The sequence below is a fragment of the Kwoniella mangroviensis genome, chromosome 2 (assembly GCF_000507465.2).
Source record: "Kwoniella mangroviensis CBS 8507 chromosome 2, whole genome shotgun sequence".
In the NCBI taxonomy this organism is placed as follows: Eukaryota; Fungi; Basidiomycota; class Tremellomycetes; order Tremellales; family Cryptococcaceae; genus Kwoniella; species Kwoniella mangrovensis.
The window spans coordinates 1,737,840-1,753,534 of record NC_088828.1 but is presented as its reverse complement, the minus strand read 5'-3'; the positions used below and the strand labels follow the sequence as shown (position 1 = coordinate 1,753,534).

The 15,695-nt window shown below is 45.3% G+C and overlaps 5 protein-coding genes across 5 annotated transcripts; 4 read left to right on the top strand and 1 right to left on the bottom strand.

Moving 5' to 3' along the window:
• Positions 1–269: 269 nt before the first annotated feature.
• On the top strand, positions 270–1,065 carry I203_107516 (uncharacterized protein; the record flags this gene model as incomplete). The annotated part of the gene is made up of 2 exons (XM_019145596.1): positions 270–714; positions 860–1,065. The coding sequence occupies 2 exons, from the start codon at positions 270–272 to the stop codon at positions 1,063–1,065; spliced, it is 651 nt and encodes a 216-aa protein (XP_019005415.1).
• Positions 1,066–1,576: 511 nt separating this feature from the next.
• On the top strand, positions 1,577–2,664 carry I203_107515 (uncharacterized protein; the record flags this gene model as incomplete). The annotated part of the gene is made up of 2 exons (XM_019145595.1): positions 1,577–1,643; positions 1,739–2,664. The coding sequence occupies 2 exons, from the start codon at positions 1,577–1,579 to the stop codon at positions 2,662–2,664; spliced, it is 993 nt and encodes a 330-aa protein (XP_019005414.1).
• Positions 2,665–3,029: 365 nt separating this feature from the next.
• I203_107514 (uncharacterized protein) lies at positions 3,030–6,384 on the bottom strand (the record flags this gene model as incomplete). Its single annotated transcript, XM_019145594.1, has 8 exons — positions 3,030–4,282; positions 4,337–4,456; positions 4,509–4,821; positions 4,878–5,085; positions 5,189–5,694; positions 5,754–5,819; positions 5,889–5,993; positions 6,064–6,384. 8 exons carry the CDS (start codon positions 6,382–6,384, stop codon positions 3,030–3,032), a joined length of 2,892 nt encoding a protein of 963 aa, XP_019005413.1.
• A 1,207-nt stretch (positions 6,385–7,591) lies between these two features.
• I203_107513 (uncharacterized protein) lies at positions 7,592–13,993 on the top strand (the record flags this gene model as incomplete). Its single annotated transcript, XM_019145593.1, has 9 exons — positions 7,592–9,019; positions 9,073–9,139; positions 9,195–9,603; positions 9,661–9,747; positions 9,799–9,920; positions 9,978–10,225; positions 10,285–10,448; positions 10,500–12,742; positions 12,813–13,993. The coding sequence occupies 9 exons, from the start codon at positions 7,592–7,594 to the stop codon at positions 13,991–13,993; spliced, it is 5,949 nt and encodes a 1,982-aa protein (XP_019005412.1).
• Positions 13,994–14,423: 430 nt separating this feature from the next.
• I203_107512 (uncharacterized protein) lies at positions 14,424–15,394 on the top strand (the record flags this gene model as incomplete). The annotated part of the gene is made up of 3 exons (XM_019145592.1): positions 14,424–14,670; positions 14,767–14,897; positions 14,999–15,394. 3 exons carry the CDS (start codon positions 14,424–14,426, stop codon positions 15,392–15,394), a joined length of 774 nt encoding a protein of 257 aa, XP_019005411.1.
• Between the last annotated feature and the right edge of the window lie 301 nt (positions 15,395–15,695).

Below are 15,695 nucleotides of genomic sequence, written 5' to 3'. Positions count from 1 at the left end.
GGATCTGCCGCGTTGATTAGCGACCAAGACTTCCCACAAAAGAGACTTTGGGTAAGTTTGACAAAAGATTTTTCTAATTCTAGGTCTCTAAGTTGCCTGTTCAAGATTCTTATGGGGTATATACACCCATTATGTCTACTGTAGAGAGCCACATACCCCTTTGGAATATCCCATTTCCTGCTCGTGACCAGCACTGCTTAACTTGCAGCTTACACCTATCACCCATTTCTGTGGTATCTTCTCCACTTGAGTCTAAATTCTCGTGTGAGATGTACGGCACGGCTGAGTCTCATCGTGCTCACGGAGAGGCTGAGAGTGACGATGAAGACGATTTCGATTATGAGAGGTATCAAACGTCCAAATTAGCGGACAGCCGAAGAGCTAATAGTTTTGGTGGACCAGAGATCCACTCAAATCACGGATCCGATCTCAGAAGAACAGTCCTCAAGAACGCAGACAGACGCTTCTCAGTGACTGATCACCATTTCAGTTCAGAGAGGGGCCATCAAATGGGTTGTCCTCCTTGTACCAGCCCACCATCTTCCGAACAAAGTGCAACAGACCTTCAAGGCAGCCATGACAACCACTCTAGTGAGGTCACAGACCCACCAGACTATCAATTTCCTACTTCCAGCGGATCCGATGGTACACCCATTGCCCAAGGTACCCTGATACCCATAGCTGGCAAGACGTACAAGCCCCGTCTCACACATCGTATCAATACCCATACGCTACCCACATGGGTTTGCCACAAGATTGGAACCGAGTCCCACTTCTGGGACATTCCGGTCATCCTTACCTGCCTCCCTCTGTAAATACATACCAGAGCACCGTCTCGATTCTCATGACAGTCGAGCAGTGAAGGAAGCGATATACAGGGCAAAGATCGAGGCGCTTAGACCTGACCCCGAGCACGTAAAAGCTGTGGAGAATAGCTATAAATACGACTACCGAAAAGCTACCGGTTATGACTTGAAATATGCCACTCGAGAGAGAAAACAAACAGAGTTCGACAAGGTGGAAGAGCAATTTTACAGGAGATATCCCGAGGCAGCAGATAGGTAGATATTTACAGCACGTATGCAGGGACTGTATGTAAATCTCAAGGACCATTTTTAAGTATTCCCCACTTTGTACAGCCTGCACAATAACAGACGCAATTCGCTGTATTGACCGTGCTTATCGTCCTTGACACTCTCACCCGTTTTGAATGTAAACAGTAACTTCACTTGAAACCTCATCGATGTTCTGAGAAGGGTTCATCATCCTTTGTTCTTTCTTTAGAGTCTGGTCCTGTCTCAAATGACATCGAGGTGTGTACGACGCGTTTACGTTCGTGGTAATTCTATCAAAGGATAGTTCGACAGCTTCGACCATCTTTGAAATCAGCTGGGATAGTCAATTTATTCCCATCAGAGACCTCGGTCTATATATGTGTCTATATCTACATACCAGCAGGAAATTGAAGTCAGCATGGTTCAACCTCATACAAATTAATACAAATATCATTACCACCCATTGCTCCATTTTCCGACCGTAAATTCGAATCGCTGGCCCAAGGTTTTGATCATCGATTATGTCTGACTCTGAAGATGTTCTTAAAGCACCAGAAGGCGGAGCGACCTTAAGAGAGGTGTTAATTGGTAGGTTGAAGAAACCTATCACCGTTGGATCCTTATTGCATCAGTTTCCAATGGATCCAACGGATCGCTGATGCTAACCTACGCTCTTGCCGCAGAAGATTCAAGTAGTTTGAGTTCACGAAGCACCTCTGTCGAGCTCAAAGCCACCACTGCCGCAAGCGATCCTCCCATTGATCAAAGAAGTGTCCGCAATTCTTCTGCTCCAGGTAGCCAGGAGCGCTCCAATACCAAGTGGAATGTACAAGCGGCCGCTTTCAGGCCATCCACATCCCTCTCGTGCGATACTGACACTGAGGCTCACCATACTGGTAGTGCAAGCTTCGGCACTGTGCCTCATATATCGGAAGGAACGAGCAATACGACAATATACGATAACAGAGCTGAGAAGCAATGGAAAGTCATATACGGACATTCTCCAGCTTATAATGCTGATCAACCATCTTACAGGGGTGACACCCGTGAGGCTTCTCATCAAGATATGATGTGGACTAATCCCTATTCGGATGATCCTGCATCTGCTCAAGGACTTACAGAAAACCTATATCCATTGGGATATCATATGCCACCGAATAATGATCATCGCTTCCAATCATATGCCTCAAGCTTTCAAGACTCCACAGGAGGTGAAGGTCCTACGGGCATAGTGCGATCTTCTGGAAGTATTGGTGATTATCAAAGACTTGAACAGAAGTACACCAAAAATGACGATCCTGAGACTTTCCAGAAAGAAGAAAAAGTGGTACCTTCTTTTCCCGGTAAAGTAGATGAAAGCTTCCCTTCTTTAGATGGTACCTCTGCGAAAACCAGTACCAATACTCCGCCGCCCCCTATCTCCAGTAGTGGAAGTAACACGAACTCATGGGCTAACATCGCAGCTTCTCCCAGGGATAGCAACAAGGCTTCTCTCAAATCCGAAGAAGAGAGCATAGATGACCGTAAGATACCTTCTGCCACATCTGTACGGCGATATACCGGTGGGTCATGGGCGAAGGTAGCTGCTGGAACTCAAGAGAGGAAGTGAAGATGAGGAGTTATCGTTTTGTATTCGCTATTCTGTAATTTTTTCTAGTCGGATTTGCTATATTTTCGTAGGTGATACTTGATCAGATGTTTGTGTCTGATCATTGCGAGACCTCTGTGTAAAATCAAATAGCAATGGAATAAACGTAATGCATTGATTGGATTGGATACTTGACATCTAGTCGTGCGATAGACATGACAATGAATATGAGAGTGAGAATGAACATCCGAATAATCCATCAAAACCAATAAATCTGAACAAAATAAACAAACTGTAAAATAGGATATAAGTTCAAAATTACATGATATTATCATACCCTCCCCACCTCTGACACTCATTCCTATTTACCATTCAATATATCTAATTTACCTTAAAATAGCTCTATCACTCCCTTGTAACAGACTTTCAAACAGTCCCATCGCCGATTTCTCATTCCTCAATTGTATCATATATATAATACCCGTTCTTTTCCCTTTATCCGAAATTTCAATGGCCACTCCTGTTTTGGCTACTCTTTCAACTCCATCAGTGAGGATAATCGTGCTGATTATAATCTGTGATTTTGATGAATCGTTCTCTACCACAAGTTGTTTCAACGGTGGACCTTGTTTTTGAACATATAATTTTAATTTACCCGAACCTAAGGATTTCCATTTTTGATGTTCCTGTTTTAAGAAGATCTTACATTTCATTTGAGCCGAAATTACCGTTGGTCCAGTTAACGAAGCGATTTCTTGTTCTTCTCCATCCACCAGTTCATCCTCGTCACCTTCTAAATCACCATCATCATTCTCACCAGTAGCCTGATCACCCGTCAAAGGAGATGATCGACCCACACCACCCATACCCATGTTATTGGGTACATTGTGATTCTCGAATGACGAGAATCGAGCAGAAGGAGGTTCAGGTGCACGTAATGGCTCTAACGATCTGGATCTTGCAATTAGGTGATTTGGATTTTGAGCAAATGGAGGAATCACTGGTCCGCCGGGGAGACCAGAACCAGAGTGTCCCTGATCCGACATATGAGATCCGCTAGGTCGAATGGAGGGTACAGGTGGTAAATCACCGTTCATATTCAGCCTAGGTGCAGATTGGACCGATCGACCAGATGGAGATCGAGGTAAAGGGGCACCAGCCATACCGGTATGGTCGAATCCCATCCCTGGCATCGGCGGTATCTGCGGACCGTGCTGTTGGGGAGGAGACTGCATGTTATTCGATTGAACTCTAGGTCTAAGACTCGCTCCTCTAGGTGGAAGGACTGCCATCGTCGGTGCACCGCTCGAAGAAGCGTTGTTGTATGGTGGTATCCCTTGAGGGGGCGGCATAGACTGAGGAGGAGTAGGACCTCGAGGCCAGGCGATAGCTTGTCCAGGTTGTAGGGATATTTGACTCATCTGTGATACCAGCGCGTTGCCTCCCAAGGGCATGGGTGGACCTTCCGGCTGATCGCCTGGACGAGGACTGGTAGCGGGTGAAGAGGAGTTGGAGAATGGACTAGGATATCGTAGTGGTGGAAAAGAGGATTCGTTGGATCGATTTTCAGTCGATGCGATAGAAGGAGATCGAGGATCAGGATTGATAGGTGACGGGGCAGCGGTTGAAGGTCGCGTGGCTATCGATGAAGATCAGTATCTGGGTGATTGGTAATTTCAACTCGACTACTTACCTCCTGAAGCGAAATCTATACAATCGAGCAGATCCTTCATAATCTGATCTCTCGCAATTTCCGATTCAGCATGAATGGCGAAGGTTTCCTTCTTCATGATCATGACGGTCAAGACGTTGGCTGTAATTGCAATCAGCTGAGTAGGAAGACATCATCGTAATGGCTGACTCACCTTGTTGACCCTCCGCGACCATCAGATGCTTTCCAGCTAATGGAGGATAGCTCAACCACATCTCAGGCATTGGTCCACCATGTCCAACTCTATCAGGCTGTTCCCTAGCGACTTGTTGGGCCTTGGAAGCTTTCTCCGACGCTTCCATCCATTCTGCTACCAAAAACAAATCGGATAGTATGAATATGTGCGCTCGTCGATGAATGACTTGTTGTCCTGTTGAGTTTGGGGTGAAATACACGGTCACATCGTGGGATGATCTAAGTGATCTGGTGAAGGGAAGTGATGGGGGGTTCATTTGCAGCTTGCACTTCTGTGATCGCAATGAGGATCAGTCGTCTATCGTATGGCACGATGTTCTGTACTCACTTTCGTTGTCATCGAGAACAGGTCGATGGTTCTCTCCGGATCAATCCTCAACTCCAGATCTGACAAAGGCGCAGTAGCAGGAGTAGGTGCAGATGGGGACGAAACAGCATTTGTCGAAACCTGGATTTGTGGTCTCCGTTGTGGTGACTGGGTCATACTAGTCATGTTGGTGACAGCTGAACCACCAGAATTTCTATCTTCGATTCTACTGCTGAATGGTGAGAAGCTGAACCATCAGTTAGAATTGGAAAGATTATTCGACAACAGCCTGATCAGGTTAGATAGCCTAAATCGAAAGGAAATTCACTCACTTCGTATGTGACTCCATGGAACTGTCCATTGCCGAACTTGTCCTACTAATCCTTTCTTTTTCCGACCAACTGGGTTCTCTTGAATTCGGTGCAGTGCCAGCAGCAACGCCACCAGTGACAACGTTCCCACTTAACCTGTTTCCCCGAGACTCATCATTATCATTATCATTCTCACTGACATCCGCTTCCAATCTCGATTCTACAATATTGACCAGATCCTCCAGCCTTTGATTGGCGACTACCAGTAATTTGTGATCGCTTCTACCTTCTTTTGTGCTTCTCAATAACCTAGAATAAAGCTTTTTGTAATACCTTAATCTGGTGTACGGTAAGATGAAAAGTGCATCCAATGACCATTGAGTCAACGGCGGTGTGGGCTGGCAGCTGACAGAGATCTCTTGTAAGATTCCCCCGAGGAGCTGACCACGTGTGACTGGTTGATAGGAGTCGAACCCTGTGAGAAAGTTGGTACTGTATTGGTGATAGGCTGGTTCCAGGTCGTCAATCTGTGTAATGGAAAAGTGAGTTTACGATACCTTGAAAACAAGACAGAGAGTTGACTTACCCATCTCATCAGTAGGTCCCCTAAAGCTTTCGGACTAGATGGGTTGGGTCCAATCTCTTTCAATTTCTACAGCCAGTTGATCATCAGCCACCATTTCTTTGCTCACAAGGTCAATGGGACGTCCACGTCACTCACCGTTCCAAACGCTCGATTTGCTCTATACACAGCCTCGACACATCTGAACATAGCATCCAATTTGGGCGGTGGGAAATCCTTTCTCGACCATGCTGCTGCTACTTTCTGCAATACATCGCATCACACCCTCACCAATCAGTCTTCAATCGACCTATTCTATCACTGTTTAACTCACTCGTATGACCAGACTCAATTGTTCTACGTAAATCCTTTCACTATCTATAAGATCAACGAGTGGATTCCGCTTTGACCCCTCTGCACCGTCGAGCGTCGATCCATGTCCTGAAGCTGCAGATGCCGATCTCGATACGTTTACACTGGCGGGATCAGATACACTTCTAGGCTGGGGCATCTGTATCGGGTACTGTTGTCCATTTGGATGCTGCCATTGTTCTTGCTCTGCTACAGGTGATGGCGAAGGTGATATCGAAGGGGCAGGAAAACCCGGATATGTAGTCCTAGAGGGACCTGCTGTAGAGGTTTGATAGGATGCCATGACCGTATAAAACCAAATATGAAGAGTATAGTCGATGGTACAGGATCTAAAGCTGGTAGGTCATCGGTGAGGAAATTGTTGATGTCAAACAGAGAGTGAGAAGGGTAGTGATTGCGTTCGATCGAACAAGATGTGCGTAAAGATTCGTTTCAAGTTTTCCTGTTCTTTTCGTCAACGTTCGTTTGTACTGATTATTGCTTTGATATAGACGTTTCTATCGATCGTATCTACTGGCTATTCCTTTCCTTTCCTTCCACCAGGACTGTCATGGAATGTTGAGGTGTGAGAGAGATGAATGGGGTATGCTTTGCCAATGGATGTTTGCTGTCTTTTCGGGCTCCGTGCACAAACAAAGTACAAAAAGTGTTGAACCTGAACTAAACCACTAATCACTCAATCGTAATCAATCTTGGCGGTTATCCAGTGGATCAAATCGAGACGAGCCCCCTGCAATGGGTTTCCCTTTGCTGATCCCTATAAGAGATGTCGGATGGTGAGGGGGAAGTGTCGAGGATATGCTTAAAATTGGGGTGTGAGTGAGAGTGAGGTTGCTGCCATCCATGGATGGGATGTTTGAGGTGACCCGGATGTGATGCTGTTATATGCGCGTGTAAGAGGACAACGTTGTTGTTATCCTTGATCATCACGACTGGGCCTGGGCGTGGCCTTGTCAAGACGGAATCAAAACCATGTTGGAGTCCCTAAATGGTCGGAGTGTATATGGTTTACCTCGATGAACCCGGGCAAGGAAAAGCGTAACTTACGTTATCCTGGGATTGAGAGTGAGAGTGGGATAAAAGGATAAAAGTGTAGATAATGCTAAATGATAAACGATTAAACCAGCCAACGATCACCGGGTCAGCCAAGGAAGAAAAAGGTTGACACAGGCGTACAGTCTTACAATCTTACAATCTTACAATCTTACAGTCAGTACTCTCTTTCTTGGTCACTTCATCATCCCCTTCTTCTCTTTGTAACATAGGTCCTTTTGACTAGACAGCAACGCCCGTGCTCGACTGACAGCAACTCTTTCCATCTTTTCCTTTTCCTCTTCGGGTCCAGGTCTAGGTCGAAAGCGATATTACCAACATATACCGATCCGCCAACATACGTATATCTCCGCCTCCACAAAACATACGACCGACATCCTAATCGAGTTTCTTTTTAACTATCCGACAGCAACAATATACATACATACCGATTCAAAATGTCACAAGGCGAAAACGTATCTACGCCTTCATCCATTTCCAGAAGTCGGATGGGAAGTGCGGTGAAACCGAGATCGTTCACGAGGGTAACTTCAAATGGAAGTATCTCGGAGCCAGGTCAAGGGAACAGACCATCTATCAAGAATTCACCATCCGAATCTAGTCGTCGTAAACCCACTTTCACCACCTCCTTGAATTATCCAGAAGTACTTCCTGCTCCGACGTATTTCGCTAACGAAGGTGAATTACAGAGGAGTCAGAGGAAATCAAAAGTCACCGCTTTGACTAAGCTGGATCGTGCTGGTACTCCCATTCAACTGAATAGTGGACCAACTGCAACATCCTTCTTGCCTTCCTCTGCTCAGACTCAACAGCAGCCTCAACCCGTTGCTGGACCTTCCGCTCAGCGTAATCCACTACATCGACCGGTGGTGGTCAATCCGCCGTTCAACCCTTCATCTGTACGTCAAGAGGCTCCAAGGCATCCTGCTCCTCGGACTACACCTCGTCTATTCGAGATAGACGAATGTCCAACCTACTATCCCACGGAGGAGCAGTTTACAGATTGTATGGGTTACATAGCATCTATAGCGGACGATGCGAGACCTTACGGAATATGTAAGATCGTCCCGCCTGAAGGATGGAAAATGCCTTTCGTACTGGATTCGGAAACGTTTAGATTCAGGACTCGTCTACAGAAATTGAATAAGCTGGAAGCCGCTTCAAGGGCAAAAATAAACTTCTTAGAACAACTATCAATGTTTCATAATCAGTCAAATAACAAGGAGGAAATTACTATACCGACGATCGAAAGACAACCTTTGGATGTATGGAAATTGAGAAAGGAAGTCAACAGATCAGGAGGTTATCTAGAATTGGATAGGACGAAAACATGGTCGAAGGTCACTGATTCGTTAGGGTTGAAATCGACTTGGATCCCTCAAGTTAGAGAAGCATATATGAATATTGTTCTACCATTCGATAATTATTCGGTGAGAGCAAAATCCGCTTCCGTATCACCTCTGACCCCGTTGAACGGCAATACAAATGGGAATGTGAAACCGCCAGCTTTCAGTACGGATGCTCCCCCATCACCCAGTCAACCTCGTTCGGTAGGGAGGATGGGATCGATCAAAACTAGTCCGCGAACCCGAACTAGCAGTAGGATGTCAGGTGCAAGTCTGGGTGTGGATGCTCAATCTTTGCCCTTGACTGCCGCACCCTTATCCGACGTCAATGGACTTCAAGCTGCTGCTGAGATTGGAAGGCCGTCATCAGCTACGCCCTCTCTGATCACCTTCACGATCAAAGTTCCTGGATTTTCGAATCGGGATGGAAGCGAAAGTGAGTTGAGCGATGCCGAGACTTCATCAGATGGATCACCGAAGAAGGGAAAGGACGGAACACCAGAGTACAAGAAAGGCGACGTAAGTGGGTCCCAAATTTTCAAGAGAGATTGATGCTTAATGGATTTGTGCAGATCTGCGAGATATGTCGTTATGGTCATACGGCAGAAAAGATTCTACTGTGCGATGGATGTGATAGAGGTGCGTGCCAAGTGATTCCTGTACTCGGTTCAACAGCTAATATGGATCCTTATAGGATTCCACACATACTGTCTTGATCCACCATTATCATCCGTGCCCGCCAACGAGGAATGGTTCTGTACCTCTTGTCTACTCAGTCAAGGTGATGATTTCGGATTTGGCGAAGGAGAAGATCATTCCGTAGCTTCGTTCCAAGCAAGAGATGCTTCATTCTCCTGGCACTGGTGGAATCGTCATCGCCCTGTCCCATCATCTACCTCATCGTCTCCTTCTAGGACCAACAGTGCTAGCCATGTATCCCCGCAAACGCCGATTAAACCTGCAAACCCCCTTGCTAGGAATTTCGGTAAGGTCACAGTCACCGAAGATGATGTTGAGAGAGAGTTCTGGAGGTTGACGGAAAGTCAGACTGATACGGTCGAAGTGGAGTATGGCGCCGACGTGCATTCGACCACTCACGGGAGGTGCGTGCAGCTAGCCTCAGTCCTTCGGTCAGCTTCTGATTAGCTTTTATTGTGTAGTGCTGGACCAACGATGGAAACTCATCCGCTCGATCCCTATGCCGCTGATGGGTGGAACCTGAACAATATGCCTATATTGCCAGATTCGTAAGTATCTCCCTTTGAGGTTCAGCGTCACTGACTTGATCATTGTCATAGATTACTACGCTATATCCGATCTGATATCTCAGGTATGACGGTACCGTGGATCTATCTCGGAATGATGTTCTCCACCTTCTGTTGGCATAACGAGGATCACTATACATATAGTGTCAATTACAGTGAGTTATCCGTGTATGGTTTGATGAAGTGTGTGCCTCATTGACCACCATGTACAGTGTATTGGGGAGAGACCAAAACTTGGTATGGGGTACCAGGATCCGATGCTGAGAAGTTCGAACAAGCCATGAAATCCGAGGCTCCCGAATTATTCGAACAGCAACCCGGGCTCCTCTTTCAATTGGTCACTATGATGAACCCAGGTCGAGTCAAAGAGGCGGGCGTCAAGGTAGTCGCATGTGATCAACGACCTAACGAATTCGTTATAACTTTCCCTAAAGCCTACCATTGTGGTTTTAACCATGGTGTGAGTCCTAATTTATCTTTATGACCTCCATCAGTCCTAATCAAACGAGATGAATGCAGATCAACATGAACGAAGCTGTCAACTTCGCGTTACCCGATTGGTTGCCTGATGGCAGAGAAGCAGTGATGCGATATCAGCAGCACCTGAAACCACCTGTATTCTCCCATAACGAACTTCTGGTCACCATCACGCTATACTCTGAGACGATCAGAACCGCCTTGTGGTGAGTAGGATTGATGAGTTTGCCCGAACCGAGCTCATTCTGAGGCTGTAGGCTTAAGGATAATCTGTCGGTTATGGTCGAAGACGAAACTCGTCGTCGAGACCAACTTCGTCTGACTTTCCCTTCCTTGGCGGAAACCCAAACAGAAGAAGACGGTTCGGAAGAACAATATCAATGTTCAGTCTGCAAATCATTCTGTTACCTTGCCCAGATTACTTGTACCTGTACGAAACTAGTCGCTTGTCTTGATCATGCGGATCAGCTCTGTTCCTGCCCCAAATCGAAGAAGACGCTGAGGAAGCGATACACCGAGGCTCAGCTGGAAGAGATACTAGCCGTAGTCGCTGCTCGAGCTGCTCAACCGGATGCTTGGCGAGCCAGACTATATAACCTGCTAGAAACACCTCGACCAGCATTAAAATCCATGCGTGCTCTCGTAGCGGACGGCGAGAAGATCGCTTACCCCATGCCTGAAGTACAGAGTCTCCGAGCTCTGGTAGATCGAGCGAATAGCTGGGTAGAAAGAGTATCGCTTATCGTCACTAGGAAAAGCGCCGGTAGAAGAAGGAAAGGCAAGAAGGAGGAAGATGACGATGAAGAGACGAACATCGACAGAAGTCCGGAAAATCTATCTGCGCTTCTTCATGAAGGCGAAAAACTAGCTTTTGACGCTCCGGAGATACTTCAGCTTCGACAAGCCCTATTGAACATCCAGAATTTCCAATCCGAAGCTACGGTCATTCTTTCGACTGCTGAAAACGCCTTAGACCTTGAGAAATGTAAGACCGCTCAGATCCTGGGAGAAAGCTTAAACCTTGATCTACCGGAGATTACCGCAATAGCCAATATCGTCAATCGACTGTCGTGGTTCAGGAAGGTCGAGGAAGAAGTGGACGATCGAACTCTCGAATATGATGATACGGTCAAATTGCTAGACCAAGCTGAAGAGTACGGTATACCCGAAGATCATCCTACGATCGCTGAGCTGAAGAAACGCAGGCAAAGGGGTGCAGATTGGTTAAATGCTGTAGATCGACTATTCAATGCTCCTAGCATCAAGATCGAGGAGATATCGGAGCTCATAGAGGGCAAAGAGCTCATACCTGTTTCAACGGACAAGATGCGACAACTTGAAAGTATCCGAAAGACCGTCTTGAACTGGCAAGCCTCAGCCAAGAACTTCTTGTCGTCTAATGGATCCGCACTGGCCGCTTCGCGACTATGCAAGAATGTCTCAATAGCTTCGGCACCTATCAACCGAGTTGAAATACCCGAAATCATAGAATTGCAAGCGGAATTAGAGCATCATAACCAATGGCAATGGGAGATAGCGACTGTCCTGGAAGTACCAATAGCGAAAGTCGCCAGTACGATGAATTATCTCAAGAGGGAATTCGAGACGCACTTATCGCCGGAAGATGACGAACCAAATGATGAATTCGTGTGTTTCTGTCGAGGGATGTCTGGAGCAGTCATGGTAACTTGTCAAAATTGTTTAGGAGAATATCATCCGAAATGTGTAGGGATCTCACCTAAATACGCTAATAACCCATATCAATGTGAGATGTGTCAGCGACTCCTTCCTGGTTTATCACCTTCGTTGAATGACTTTGGATCGGTTGTGGTATCGGAAAGATGGAATTTCAAGATTGTCCCTCCTGAATTTAAGGTAGCTAAAGAAATTGTCGAAATAGCTTTACGATACTCTACGGTGATACTTAAGATCATCGACCCGTTAGATGAGACCTGTCAACCTTATTCGAAAGATACTGAGAAGATCCAGCATACCATTCGAAAGATATATAATTTACCTTTATTATTGGATGCTACGAATATTCATACGGGTGAAAGAGTAGTTTACATCAAATGGTTATTCAGAAGATTACAGGATTGTATCAAATATCATAATGGTTCATCGTCCACATCCATCGGTAATGGCAACGGAACGAATGGACTCAACGGTACAGCAGGAAGAGAAAAGAGAACAAGAGGTAGAAAACCCAAATTAATCATTACTCAATCTTATCCGAGGGAATTCCACTGCATATGTGGTCAACCCGAGTCAACATACGATAATGAAAGGTTTGGTGCGACGATTGAATGTGCGAAGTGTAATCAATCGTATCATTCAAATTGTGTGAAAGCGCCTCCTGAATTATTGGCTCAAATACATAAGACGACTGATGAAGAAAACGGTACCGGAGGTAATAAGACTTTCTGGAGATGTCCTTGCTGTACGGTCAAAGAGGCGAAATACTATTTGAAAGGTGTGGAAGTAAGGGTACAATTTAAGGGTAAGCATAAATTCTTCCATTTTGGACGAATGAGATGATTCAGTATTGACTCTTCGTTTTCGACATGTAGAACAAGTTGGAACTGATCAATATATCGATTATCGATCGACCATCAATGAATATGCTGAAAAACCAATAATGGTCAATCTAAGACATCCGACCGATGTGGTCTTATTGGAATGTTCAAAATTCATCGCTCCGATCTTACCTGAGGATTTCGTGAGAGATGATATCGACGAAGGAGGTGAAGGAAGTTCGAGAAAGAGAAGGAAAGTCAGACCATCTGACATTCACCCTACTACGACGACGACAGCTGTAGGAGATGATCATGTTCACACGCCTTCTGGATCCACCCAAAGAATGTTTAACGGTAATGGCAGTGGACCTCAGACGGCTTATCCTTCCCCTATCACTCACCCTTTACCTCAACCTCAAACTGCCAGGATGACCGATCCAGTACCTACCCCCCAATACCTTGGACCTAGGTCGAATGGTGATGGTAATGCTCATAGCAATGGTAATAGTCCTACTCCAGCTATCGCCGAACCATCGCCGCCTGTCCCACAAGTCTATCCACCACAGGCAGCTACTAGATCCCCTCCTTCGATGGTCATTTTAAAGCCCGCTCCATTGGTCAAAACGACTTCACCAGTGAATTCTGACAAGTCCATCTCACCTCGACAGCCTCCTCCGCACGTACTGCCTGCAGCTGAAGAACCTACAGTATCCACCACGGAAGATGGATTACATGACCCGCCTCCTCAATCTCTTACAGAACAAAGTGAAGTACCTGGCACTCAGAATATCCCGGAAGTACCTCCATTACGAATCAACATCTTCAATCGGAACGTTCCACAAGGACAATCTCAGCCAACTATCAATGATCAAGATCAACCTTTACAGGAATCTGGAACGGGAAGACCTAGACTAAGCAGTGGTAGTATAAGTCCGCAGAAGAGGAAAATACTTCTCGAAGCTGAGAATATCATCGATCTGTCCGGGGATGACAATGAAGATGTCAACGAAGACGGTGATGTACCACAACCATTACCTGCTCAGTCTCCCAGGGAAAGAGAAAGGTCTCGATCAGGTTCTGGTTCGGGTGGATTACCTCTTGGTCATGCGATGAGAAGATCGAGTTCAAGAGAATCTCAATCACAAGGCGGGTTGCAGTTGAATAGAGTCAGGTCGAATTCGAGATCTACACAGGGTTCTAGTGTTCATGATGCGATTGTGGTTGATGATGATTAGGTAGGAGAACATAAATGGATCATGTCTTATCTTTTCCCTTCAAATTCACATAGATCGTATTGTTCATTTTATGCTATATCCCGTATTTTTAACCTTAATCGTTTCCTTGTGTTTCTTTTGTATTAACGTATATATACTATCTGTATATCATGTATCATGCGATCGTGCTGTTACTCTTGACTCTTGACTATGCAGTACTCACTCGAGTAAGTTGCTGTAGTATGTGAGCTATACGATAATACATACAGTAGGAATGGAGATTTCAGTGTCTGTCCGATTTTACGTAATTCGCATCCTCGATCGAATTTCAGTCAAAGATAGACGACGGACGTGAAGTAAACCTCTACCTCGTCAAGTTCATGTTAACGTTCTTCTTATCTACTAATTCGTACAGTACTTTCACCTCGATTCGTCATCCTCCACGATCAAAATGGCATTCCCGTCCTCGTCCTCTTTGCCCTTTGGTCTCTCTACACTGTTCAAACCACTTTCACCCTCTCTCGCTCGAACGAGATTAAAATCCAACCTATTCATCTTATTCTTATTCCAATTAATCAAAGGGTATTTCTCACCTTATATCACCATTCGGTCAATTATCATCAAGCTATCGGATGGGTACCTGCAAGGGAGGAAAGGGAGGGAAGAGAGCTGGGGTGAAAATGGGATTTATGTGATTGGTAAGTTACGTTAGCTTTTCGATCCAGATAAGGATGATGAACAAAGTTCCCTACGAGTTAAGCTGACCTCAATATATGAATATGTGTACGATGTAGAATTCCTCATTTCAAGCATATTGGTCTGGAATATAATCGAATCTACAATATCAATTCAATATCCACAGGAATATATCCCTCCTATAAGGCAAAATTTGGTACTGACGCCTTCGAAAGTTTCTTCTCCATTGGTGAGTGATCTTACTAAGATCGGATAGGAGTCTTGTTGCTGTATACCCATCTTGCGCGCAAATAAAGAAAATGTACTGAACATATTGTCAACCCCATTTAGACACGTTCATACTCCCCCGCCTCATCCTCAACTCCCTCCTCATCCTCCCAATCCCAATCTCAATCCCAACGATCCCTCTACCCATCCACACCAACCCGTAACCAACTAACCTCATCGACTTCCTCCAACCTAAACCAATCACAATCAAAACCACACCCATTATCCAACTCGACTTCCAAGACTACCGCTCAGATATTCAACTTACCATATGATAATTCCTCACCTTCCAAATCAGGTTTATTTTTCGAGAAGAAAGATTCACCCCCTAATACTAAGACCCAAGGGGCAGGGGGAGGGGTCGGGGGCGATTTCGTATTGGTAGATAGGGAAGAGAAAGATTGGGTGGATAATGTTCTGAAAGGTGTAAGAGGTAAAGGAGGTAAAGTTGGTTTGTAAAATTGTTTCATTCGAGATGGTGATGATGCATTTTTACGGGATTATGAGAGGTTCTCTTTTCTTAATTGTCCAACATCCGAGAGATGATAAGAGTGATTAACGGAAGTTGGTTGACTCTATCTGTGCACGATAAGTATAAGATGCAACCTTGTCTATATTTACATTGTCGAAGTCCATACAACAAATTAAAATTATCCTACTTCATCGATAGTTAATGATCAACCCCTCGATACCGTGTCTGTATAGGTATGACCAACAACAGAGCTTGAGATCCCTCACTGACTCAAAGCCTATCGTAATA